The 12,431-nt window shown below is 44.1% G+C and overlaps 1 protein-coding gene across 3 annotated transcripts in view; it reads left to right on the top strand.

Annotated features, from left to right (window-relative positions):
• The window catches only part of RAPH1 (Ras association (RalGDS/AF-6) and pleckstrin homology domains 1), a 191,589-nt gene that overhangs the window by 152,872 nt on the left and 26,286 nt on the right, over nucleotides 1-12,431 (top strand). For all 3 annotated transcript variants that reach the window (XM_069733659.1, XM_069733660.1, XM_069733661.1), the window contains 3 exons: nucleotides 6,176-6,253; nucleotides 7,734-7,893; nucleotides 10,301-10,422. In XM_069733659.1, coding sequence (XP_069589760.1) covers nucleotides 6,176-6,253; nucleotides 7,734-7,893; nucleotides 10,301-10,422 — 360 coding nt within the window. The remainder of the gene's footprint in view (nucleotides 1-6,175; nucleotides 6,254-7,733; nucleotides 7,894-10,300; nucleotides 10,423-12,431) is intronic.

The following is a 12,431-nucleotide window of genomic DNA, read 5'->3' as shown; positions in this document are numbered from 1 at the left end:
TCATCAGACCATAGGACATTCTCCCAAAACTCCTCTGGATCATCCAAATGCTCTCTAGCAAACTTCAGACGGGCCCGGACATGTACTGGCTTAAGCAGTGGGACACATCTGGCACTGCAGGATCTGAGTCCATGGTGGCGTAGTGTGTTACTTATGGTAGGCCTTGTTACATTGGTCCCAGCTCTCTGCAGTTCATTCACTAGGTCCCCCCGCGTGGTTCTGGGATTTTTGCTCACCGTTCTTGTGATCATTCTGAGCCCACGGGGTGGGATTTTGCGTGGAGCCCTAGATCGAGGGAGATTATCAGTGGTCTTGTATGTCTTCCATTTTTTAATTATTGCTCCCACTGTTGATTTCTTCACTCCAAGCTGGTTGGCTATTGCAGATTCAGTCTTCCCAGCCTGGTGCAGGGCTACAATTTTGTTTCTGGTGTCCTTTGACAGCTCTTTGGTCTTCACCATAGTGGAGTTTGGAGTCAGACTGTTTGAGGGTGTGCACAGGTGTCTTTTTATACTGATAACAAGTTTAAACAGGTGCCATTACTACAGGTAATGAGTGGAGGAAAGAGGAGACTCTTAAAGAAGAAGTTACAGGTCTGTGAGAGCCAGAAATCTTGATTGTTTGTTTCTGACCAAATACTTATTTTCCACCATAAAATGCAAAAAAAATGATAAAAAAACAGACAATGTGATTTTCTGGATTTTTTTTTCTCAGTTTGTCTCCCATAGTTGAGGTCTACCTATGATGTAAATTACAGACGCCTCTCATCTTTTTAAGTGGTGGAACTTGCACTATTGCTGACTGACTAAATACTTTTTTGCCCCACTGTATAAGACCAAACAGTGGCACTAAGGGAACTATAACCAGGCTTACAGAGCATGTTAATAAAGAAATGGAAACATACCATGTAGTGATGCACGCTGAACTGCGAGCCACATCGTCCCCCGACCCTCCCGACGCGTGTTTCGGATAAAGCTTTTGCTGGATCCGTTTTTTTCAAAGTTTGACTGGTTGTGCCTGACTGGAAAAAACTGATGTGTGAAAGGGGCCTTATGGAGCAGAATAGTGGCAGATGGTGCAGTACCTTGCTGCAGCCACTATGCAGTTGATGGAGCTGTGCAGCTCAGTAACCGATCACATCTCGCCAGCACTGGGAACAGCTGATCTGCGGGTGACAGGAGTCACACCCTCATCAATCTGGTATGTGCAGAGGTGTGCCCGCGGTCGCACCCTCATTGATTTTGTATGTGTGGGGGTCGCACCCTCATCGATCTAGTATATGTGGGGGTGCCGGGGGTCGCACCCACATCGATCTGGTATATGTGAGGGTGCCGGGGGTCGCACCCTCATCGATCTAGTATATGTGGGGGTGCTGGGCGTCACACCCTCATCAATCTGGTGTGTGGGGGGGTGCCATGGGTTGCACCCTCATCCATCTGGTGTGGATGACCTATACTATGGATTGGCCTTCAATATTAAAGTATCAGACAACCCCTTTAGGTTGGAATAGAAATTGATAGTTTCCTAATCCTTAACATTGTATATCAGAGGAGGGCTTTCCCCATCATCTTGTTTTAATCCCTTACATGATTATCCCAACATGTAACCACCGGCACGGGGTCTTTTTTTTAGTGCTATATGGGTCAGTATGTAGAGTTACTAAATAACAAGTGACTGGCACACTCCGGACGTCTTGTGATGCAAAATAGGGGGTTTATTATACATACAGTAAACACAAACGTTTCGGTCGTAACTGGACCTTCATCAGTGTGCTAGATTACTAGTATGTTGGAGGAGCCCCACAAGTTAGAACTAAGATGCATCGGAAGCCTGAAGCTATATAGAATTCAGGTTGTAGAAGCAGTACATAGACGCAGGGGAGTATGTCCCAGGTGGCGCTATCAGAGGAAAGCCTGAAGCTATATAGATCCCAGTGAGCCTTCACTTGCGGTGGACACTGCGTGCTTCCTCCATTCATCAGGCTGATAGCGTGCACTTCCCTCTTAGCTCTTAACAGCGGTGACACCGCGTGGCTTCATATTTACTGGGTGGATAGTGTCACCTGTGACACACTACCCTGCATCAGCAAATTGCTTCTACAACCTGGGATCTATATAGCTTCAGGCTTTCCTCTGATAGCGCCACCTGGGACATACTTCCCTGCGTCTATGTACTGCTTCTACAACCTGAATTCTATATAGCTTCAGGCTTCCGATGCATCTTAGTTCTAACTTGTGGGGCTCCTCCAACATACTAGTAATCTAGCACACTGATGAAGGTCCAGTTACGACCGAAACGTTTGTGTTTACTGTATGTATAATAAACCCCCTATTTTGCATCACAACACGTCCGGAGTGTGCCAGTCACTTGTTATTTACACATTGAGGCTTGGGAACCTATGACCGTGCACCTCCTCCCTTCGGCTGTGCTGAACATTTTCTATATTACCAGTATGTAGAGTTACATGATGGGACTTCAGAAAAAGGGGAAATGTGAGACTATGATGTCTGTGTTTATAATTGAGGTCTAGATGGAAACTTGGGCTTCTCTCATTAGTGTGGTTGACGCTGTTATCACTGCCTCCGAGGACCTGCCCTTGGCATGATGTGGTGTATCCAATCTGACTTATGTTTCTTGTAAAGCAGTTGGTATATAGCTGCAGTGACCATGGAGCAATGCTGGGAGCAAATAGATTTTTGTAATTCCTTATTGACTTGGTAAGAATTCTGCCTTGTCCTTGGTGTGGAACATGAGCTGGTACCAAGGAAATGTATGTTTTCTAAGCCTTGGGATAGGTCACAAGGAGGTGTAGTTTGCTTGATCTAATACTTTGCTTCTACTTCAGAAGGACAACTATTTGCAACACTTAAAGGTAGTCTGTTACCCCCAAAATGGCATTTAAGCAATGAATTATCGTGGCGGCACACTCATTGTGTCAGTGCTGGCGCCAATGGCATAACTAGAGTCTAATGGACCACAGTGCAAAATTTGGACCCGAACACTCACTTGCATGTTGGTCAGATGTAAAGACCTTTGTAGCGTTCTAGATCCTATAAAGACATACAGTAAATGTTTAGTCGCCATGTAATAATCGCCCCCATTATGGCCCTTTCCAGTAATAATGCCCGCGGATCCTGGGCACCATAATATAACATTTTCAGGTATAATGTCCTCATTTTAAAAAGAAACAAAGGAATTCTACTCATGTTCCTGTTCTCCCACGACATGTGGCATCCACTTCTGTAGCCGGCTGCTGACTTCACTGTGCCGACATGGCAGCTAATGACATCACTGCCATGCACTGCATGTCACTGGCAAGCGAACGTCATCTGCCAACCTGTGATTGGCCGGCATCATGTATTACAGTGTGTGTGTGGGGGAGGGGGTCTCTGCGCCGCAATACATTTCACCTGAATGTGCAACTAAGGATTCAGGTCCAGGTGAAATTGACATTGGCGGACCCCTCTCGCACGGGCCCAGTCGTACTTTCTGCGACCGCGATCATCACACCCCTGGGGGGGGGGGGGAGCACACAATGGCTGCTGATGTATATACACTTCCAGGTGTTGCGACCAGTGGCCACAGACAGGTAGGAGGTCGCGGCTGTTGTGTGCACACCCGTACTGGCACCAGTGCAGAGGCGCACATACTAGATGTAGCGTTCACTCTGGGCCTTACAGACAAGTCAATTACTGTGATAATTATGCAAATAGGAGGGTGTTAGGGTACACCTAGGCATGGGCCACTCCATGGAGGCATCAAATAAAATTTGATTTTTAATTCTAAAATTATTCTATTCTTGCCTAGTTATTCTATTCTTGCCTAGTATAATATTTATTATAGTGCCATTTATTCTATATAAAGGTTTAGGTGTTTTATATGCCATTTTGGGGTGACAGACTCCCTTTAAAATATTTGGCCACATCACATTATAAATCTTTTTCATTGTCCCTACGACAATATTGGAAAATCTGCCCCTTTTCTAGGAATAAGGCTTATCTGACATTTTCTCTAGTTTAATTCCTGACTAAGCTCATTAGACCTAATATAATAAACACGCTCTGGACTGATATGATGACATTGAAAATGTGCAGATATCCCAGATTCAATTAAATCGTGGTTATTCCACTGGGAGAAACTCAAGGTAATCAGCCTGATGTTGCTGGACTCATGCTCCTGATAAATTGGCATCAGAGTTGTTAGTGATGAGAATAATTTGGAGTTATTTAAAGGGGTTGTCCAAGATTAGAAAACAAAGCTACTTCCTTTGAGAAATTGTCACAACCCATGGTCCTGGGATATCTGGAACTGCAGCTAATCCCTATTAACGTGAATGGAGCTGAGCTGCAGTACTACACACAACTCACCATCAGGGGTGGAGCTGTTTCTGAAATAAAGCAGCCATGTTTTTCTAATCTCTTGACAACCGCTTTATCATGTCACACGGATACTAAAAAAGAACATCTTCTGCATCTATAATCCATATTCTTTGCCTGGTTTGTACATTCACATTGCTATATTCTCAAGTAAATGGCCTGTAAGTACAAACCAAGGCTTTTACACTCCCCCACCCAAACTAAAGAAATGCACAATACTGTGCTGTAGTAATTTTAAGGGCTGGTCTAAAATTAACATTTATTTTTATCCTAAATTTCCGGCTACTTGATGTAATAATCAAATCTCTTTTCTAATATTCTTTAATTAAAAGTTCCCTATTGTTCCGTCACTATGCTGTCTAACTGCTTTATTTTTTAAACTTCTTCCTGTGTGATGATGCTTTGTTTGAGGACCCCCCAGTGCATGCTGGGATACCTAATCAAATATCATTAGGGTGCAGGGGCAGCGATCTCTGAGGTCACTTGTGGGGGCAGGGCTGGTTTCTGCTCTCCAGGTTATCTCCCTACTGCGTGTACTGACAGTGCTCTTGCTGGTTTCTCCTTCAAAGCGGGTGAGTGAGCGCACTGTCAATGTACATTAAAAAGAGTATTGCACAGCGACAAGATCCTACTGAGCATACGTTGGAATTGAACATTTTCGTATGCCCAGTATAGCAGCGACCAGTCCAGCCCCTAAAACCTACATTTCTGGCACTACATTTCAGGGTGGGGGCAGAGGCTGCGGCAGTGACCCTGATAATGTCTTGTTTGAGTATCCCAGTAAGCGCTGTAGGTTCTCAAACGAAACATCAAACAGGTGGCTGTATGTGGTGCGGCTGTTAGACAGCCAACAAACAGGCAACCCTCGCAAAGGTTACTTCTGTCTAACAGCCGTGAATCCTGCAACCGCGGAGACTCGGACATACTGTCCCGAGATGCTGCGATAACACGGTATCTGAGCACACTCGTCATCGCTAATCACAGATATTCAATGGATACTTTGTACAGAATAAAAGAGTTATATAAATATCTTGAAGGATTTCATGTAACTAACCAGACATAAACTTGTAATATGGGTATGTCTTTATTTTCCATGGTTGTTGAACTGTCTGATTGGAGAGAATGATACTATAATGGATTCTGTCTTCTTCTCCTGAATCATTCTGGAATACTTTGTTCAATCCTCTTTAACTCTTACTACCTGTGTATTTGTGTGTAAAGTTGTGTGCACATTTATTGTCCTTCTGCATGGCTGGTATTTAACCCCACTTATGATATATTACACGCTGATCAGCCATAGTTTTAAAACCACTGACAAGTCAGTAACATTGCTGATCTCCTTGCATTGGTGGGATATATGAGGAGCAGTGAGTTCTTGAAGTTAGCATTTTAGCAGAAATAATAGTGCAAATTTAAAGGGGGTCACCACCACCTCTGGAGACCTCTTTTTTTTTTTTGCTTTTTTATACCGCAACGTGTTGGTTAGACACCTGTGGGGTTTTCCTACGGTGGTTAGTACTTTCCAAAAGTGATCCCAGTAATGACATCCAGAAACAGGGCCATGAACGACATGGCTCATTGATGTGCGCGGGGAGGAAACGCTAGCCTGTCTGGTCCTAGCCCACAGAAAATTCATTGTAACATGCGGTAAATTGTAGGAAACTCATTGCTAGCCAACATATTAGGCAAGTGATTTTAATGTTATGGCTGATCAGTGCATAGTCTTGCTAATATTGTATTATAAAGACAAATTTAAATAATGCAAGTTTACCCTTAAACTATTTATACTCTTTTCACAGGAGGAACAAGCTGCTAAAATAAAGGCAGAGAAGATTCGAATAGCTTTAGAAAAGATAAAAGAAGCTCAAGTGAAAAAGGTACCGAACTCCAAGTAGCGGTGATGGCCGCCACAATGGCCGCAGATTCTTATCTAATGACCTTGAGGGTTGTAATGTAGAATTGATCTGCAAAAGGTTGAACTTGGGTGTGAAAATAAGAGGCCTGTCAATCAAGTGGCTATGTATTAAAGGTCCCATGCATGCCTCCATCCCAATAAAGGAGAGATTCAGGACTTTTTTTTTTTTAAGAATGTGCCTAAGAACTACCAGGCAGTCAGTTGCTAACTACCTGCCTGTTGTGCCCAGTGCCCATCTTCCAGCACAGAGCAGTCGCAGAACTCTCCAGTAGCGATTTGGCGGCTTCCTCTCATGTCATGTCGACAGGGCAGCGGTCTGTCTTCCGTTCTGCTTTGCTGACTGGGCGTGACAGCCGACATCATGCTGATTGACAGCCGACTCCCTGCTGCTTGATTGCGGGGAGCTGGCTGTCAATCAGCATGATGTTGGCAGTCACTCGCGCCATTGAGAGAGCAGCTTTAAAGAAGAAGAGCTTCACTATTGAAATGGAGCAGCTGAATCATGGGTGATCAGTCGGTGACTGCTCTGAGCCGATGTCGGGTACAACAGGCAGGCACTTGCCTTCGTTAGCAACTACCTGCCTGTTGATTTTTAGGCCCATGCTAAAAATCCTGGACGACCTCTTTAACTTCAGGGACTGCTGACTAGAGGAGCACTTTACACTGCTATTTCCAGCTGTCCTATAGTTTGAAGTAAGCGGTGGCGGCCATCATTCCATGCCAATGGGTCACTGTAGAGCCCTAGTCTCGGGATCGGTAGGGGTCCCAGCAATGTAAACCTCAGCGATCGGGCAACACTATCTTATGAATAGATGACATGCTGGATGGAAATATTCCTTTGAGAAGTAAACAATGGGCTGACATCTTTTAGCAGTCTGAACTATGAACTAAATTGATCCTTACCATATTTCAGTCCCACGTATAGGCAGAGAAGAGGACAGGAACTCTAGCGCCACCTATTGGATGCAGCAATCGTAAAAGTTAATATCGACCCTCTCTGAAGAGGCAATTTCCATATTTATAATATTGTATGGCATACAAGTCTTTTTAACGACGGGGCTCTGTCCATAAGTGGAAACTTTACCGCTCAGAGTCTTAGATGTGTAAAGCAAAGCAACAACTTCAGATGAGGACTGCTTTTTATATTTAGAAATGTAGAAATTCTGCATTTGTTACAAATGTCCGTTCCACTTCTGAGCTCGCGATCCATATGCAGTCAGTAGCCTTGACTTTGATTTAATACTTGCATTACTAGTTTTGGTTCACTTTGTACTAAAATCATCATACGTACAAGCGAAGCCGCGTTGATCTCCATGGAAGAAGCGCGCTGCTAGAGCAAATTAGGAACAACATTTCCATCAAGCCAGAAACACAAATAATTCAGAATGTAAAACATGGGAGGACCTGGATCCTGCTGGATACTGATATCATTGCTTCCACAGCTGGTGATCCGAGTGCACATGTCAGATGACAGCTCCAAGACGATGATGGTGGACGAGAGACAGACGGTACGACAGGTGCTGGACAATCTGATGGACAAGTCGCACTGTGGATACAGCCTGGATTGGTCACTAGTTGAGACCATTTCTGAGCTACAAATGGGTTAGTAGATCTAATATAATAAGTATGTATATAATTGTACCTGTGCATAGTAAAGGCTCCTCCAAAGTACCAGGTATCTTTCTTTTCCTGTTTTCGTACCAAATGTCAGCCAAAAAAAGAATCCAGGCATGTCCTATTTTGATCTTTGTTGCAGCGCAAACTCGCCAATGCAAGTCAGTGGCCTTGTGGAAAAAAAACGGCTAGCACATGGATGTAACATAGATAACAAGGCCGAAAAGAGACATTGTCCATCCAGCTCAGCCTAGATTCCGTCAGAATAAATCCCCAGATCTACGTCCTTCTAAAGAACCTAATAACTGTAAGATACAATATTATTACACCCCAGGAAGACAATAGTGACATAGACAATAGTAACGTGCCATTCGTATGCTGTCAGTATTTTACTACTTAATGGGTAGGAGAAGCAAAGATCATTATTTTTTTTAATGCATGAAAAACGGGTGTATTAATGATGGCAAAAACGGACACTTGGACTTAGACCTCAATCACACGCGCGCGTTCTCTCTGTAGTTTTGCTGTACAGAGCACGTACCCATTATATTGTGCTGTTCACATGTCTGTGCGGAAATCACGGAGACACAGATGAAAGTACAAATGCAAGTCTGTGACCATCGCAGCATGCGAATGGCATCCGTGTGCTGTCCGTGATCAACATCGCAGTGTACAGCAGAACCTTTGGAGTTTATTTATCCATATGTGCAACCCACTGATGAAACACTGATGGTAAAAACTGGCATCTGGATCCAAAACCAATTTAGTTTTGCGTAAGTGAAAAAAATCACTGACATCTGAATGAGGCCTTAAAGGGCCCCTGTCGCCCCATTTGAGCGTTTTTCACTAATATGGGCATGCAGGTTGTATAAATACCTGTGTGCCTTCTGGATGATGCCTTGTTCATTAAAATTCGCCTTTTTTTCTTTTGAGCTTCCAGTCTGTGGGGCACATGGAGCCCAGAAGATAAAGCTGCCTCCTCTCTCACTATACTGGATTTCTTTTTTTCCCCCTCTTCCCGTCTTCCCTTTGACGTCAGGTGTGTGATGGAAATCCTGTGCATTTTACCTGCCATCTTTCCTGGGTTCCACCTTTTCTCAGGGAAGTGACTTCAATTTTCGTGTGCGCCGGCGCTGGAGAGTCACTTACGGTCCCAGTTTTCTCCGGCGCTCTAAAAAGTTGCACACCTAACTTTCAGCTTTTCATTCTGTGCATATTCTGATCAAAATTTAATCTGTGTCCATTTACTGTGATCAGATTCTCCTGGATGAGAGTATGGTATCACAAGTGTGGAAAAGACTGAGAACTTAATTTCTCCATTGTCTGTGTCTGCGTAATTTGGACTGCAGTTGGATGACATCAAAGTGCAGTCTGATGTTTTCCACGCACCCATAGACTTGAATGGGTAAGTGTGATGCAATTTGCGGAACTACTTACAGCATTCTGCGTTTTTTCCCACCGGCCAATTTGATCTGTAGAAAGAAACATCGATCTGCACTGCCTCATAGTATAACATTGGTCTAAGTGCAATGCAGTAAAGGATCGGATGGCACTCGTCCGATATATACCCTGGTGTGAGCGAACCCCCGGCATCAGACACATATATGAGGGGCAGGAATGGTTCTGTGGCCATGGCTGGTCACACTGGTACCCTGCCTAGGTGTTGGTTTTTCTGCTGCGGATGCTTTCAGACATGTTCATGACCTGTCAGAAAGAATGTGGTTCTCTATGGGGCGCCCTCCCTTGGTGTCATTGGCCCTTCCTGCAGCTGCCGGGTCACTGCTGTAATCTTAAATCTGCTCTAAAATCTCTGATCTGCTTCCTATAAGGAAAACTGATTTTTTAACATCAAATTTTGAGCCTTTTATTAACTATTATTTTTGTCAGGATCACCATTTAATTTTCATTATTTTTCTTGAAATTTAGGAAGAACAAGACAGCGCTGTGTTAAATTTCCAAGCGTATGAGCTTCCATAGCGGTGGCCGATATAAAGCTTGTACTTGGAGATTTGGTGTTTCTGTAATTTATTTATTTTATTCATCTAAATAGTGGAACAGGTTCTGTACTCCAAATAAAATGGCTTCATTTTCCCCATTATCCATATAAGATGTAATTAACGGAAAGTGTCAGTCAGCTGCTCTCTCTGCATTATCCGGACTTGGCCGAGCCTTTCAGAGCCGCTAGTTAATTGGGCCTTTTCTTTGTACAGTCATTCCTAATATTGACGCTTCTGTACATTTTCCGCACATATTTAATGTAGTACAGATGTGAGTGGCAGGTTTCTGTTTAATGCAACCACACCTTATTTAATACAGTAGGTAATAACAATTGCTTCACATTTTCTTCATTTTAATATGTCATAATTACCTTGTTTTAACTTTGTCTTCCTCCCAGATCGGATCTTTGAAGACCATGAAAACCTAGTTGAGAACTTATTAAACTGGACTCGGGATAGCCAGAACAAGCTGATGTTTGTGGAACGCATCGAGAAGTACGCACTGTTCAAAAATCCACAAGTAAGACATAATGCACAAGGGGGTTTACAGGGTACCCTGCATTTCTTCTTCTCACACCTGTGTGTGTTTGTGTGTGTTTAATAAAATATGTGTGTAAAATATATACATTGCTCCAAAAAATAAAGGGAACACTAAAATCCCACATCCTAGATATCACTGAATGAAATATTCCAGTTGTAAATCTTTATTCATTACATAATGGAATGTCTTGAGAACAATAAAACCTAAAAATTATCAACGTAAATCACAACTAATATCCCACGGAGGTCTGGAGTTGGAATGATGCTCAAAATCAAAGTGAGAAAATGAAGTTACAGGCTGATCCAACTTCAATGGAAATGCCTCAAGACAAGGAAATGATGCTCAGTAGTGTGTGTGGCCTCCACGTGCCTGTATGACCTCCCTACAACGCCTGGGCATGCTCCTGATGAGGCGGCAGATGGTCACCTGAGGGATCTCATCCCAGACCTGGACTAAAGCATCCGCCAGCTCCTGGACAGTTGGATGGTGCGAGACATGATGTCCCAGATGTGTTCGGATTCAGGTCTGGGAACCGAGCTGGCCAGTCCATAGCTTCAATGCCTTCATCTTGCAGGAACTGCTGACACACTCCAGCCACATGAGGTCTGGCATTGTACTGCATTAGGAGGAACCCAAGGCCAACCGCACCAGCATATGGTCTCACAAGGGGTCTGAGGATCTCATCTCGCTACCTAATGGCAGTCAGGCTACCTCTGGCGAGCACATGGAGGGCTGTGCGGCTCTACAAAGAAATGCCACCTCACACCATTACTGACCCACTGCCAAACTGGTCATGCTGAAGGATGTTGCAGGCATCAGATCGCTCTCCACGACATTTCTAGACTCTGTCACATGCTCAGTGTGAATCTGCTTTCATGTGAAGAGTACAGGGCGCAGGTGGAGAATTTGCCAATCCTGGTGCTCTGTGGCACATGCCAAGCGTCCTGCACAGTGTTGGGCTGTGAGCACAACCCCCATCTGTGGACGTCGAACACTCAGACCATCCTCATGGAGTTGATTTCTAACCGTTTGTGCAGACACATGCACATTTGTTTGCTGGAGGTCATTTTGCAGGGCTCTGGCAGTGCTCCTCCTGTTCCTCCTTGCACAAAGGCTGAGGTAGCAATCCTGCTGCTGGGTTCTTGCCTTCCTACAGCCCCCTCCACGTCTCCTGGTGTACTGGCCTGTCTCCTGGTAGCGCCTCCAGCCTCTGGACACTATGCTGGCAGACACAGCAAACCTTCTTGCCACAGCTCGCATTGATGTTCCAACCTGGATGAGTTGCACTACCTGAGCCACTTGCGTGGGTTGTAGAGTCCGTCTCATGTTGCCACGAGTGTGAAAGAACAGCCAACATTCAAAAATGACCAAAACATCAGCCAGGAAGCATTGGTACTGAGATGTGGTCTGTGGTCCCCACCTGCAGAACCACTCCTTTATTGAGGGTGTCTTGATAATTTCCAATAATTTTCACCTGTTGTCTATTCCATTTGCACAACAGTATGTGAAATTGATTGTCAAACAGTGTTGCTTCCTAAGTGGACAGTTTGAGTTCACAGAAGTTTGAGTTTACTTGGAGCTATATTCTGTTGTTTAAGTGTTACCTTTATTTTTTTGAGCAGTGTGTGTGTATGTAGATAGATAGATATAGATATATATATATATATATAATTTATATATAAATAATATAAATACACACATCGTCTTGAAAACTGTAAAAGTTGTAATTTTTTTCACAACTCTTCATTGGTCCCAAATTTTGCGACTTTTGAAAGGATTGATGTAATGGCTTTGGTGACGCGGGCCTTAGTTTCCTGCTGCATTATGGGAAGCTGGGCTCCGCTCTTAGGGCCGGGCTCGGCTAGCGGCTGGTAATGGCCATCCGGACTGTAACTGCATACTATACAATACAGGCTCGAAATAGAAGACGGCATAAAAGGAACAGTCACATACCAGGAATGACCATCCTGCCAGTCTGTGCGCTCACT

The sequence above is a fragment of the Ranitomeya imitator genome, chromosome 7, assembly GCF_032444005.1.
Source record: "Ranitomeya imitator isolate aRanImi1 chromosome 7, aRanImi1.pri, whole genome shotgun sequence".
Taxonomy (NCBI): Eukaryota; Metazoa; Chordata; class Amphibia; order Anura; family Dendrobatidae; genus Ranitomeya; species Ranitomeya imitator.
Note: the sequence above shows the minus strand (reverse complement) of the source record. Positions and strands in the feature narration are given on the sequence as shown.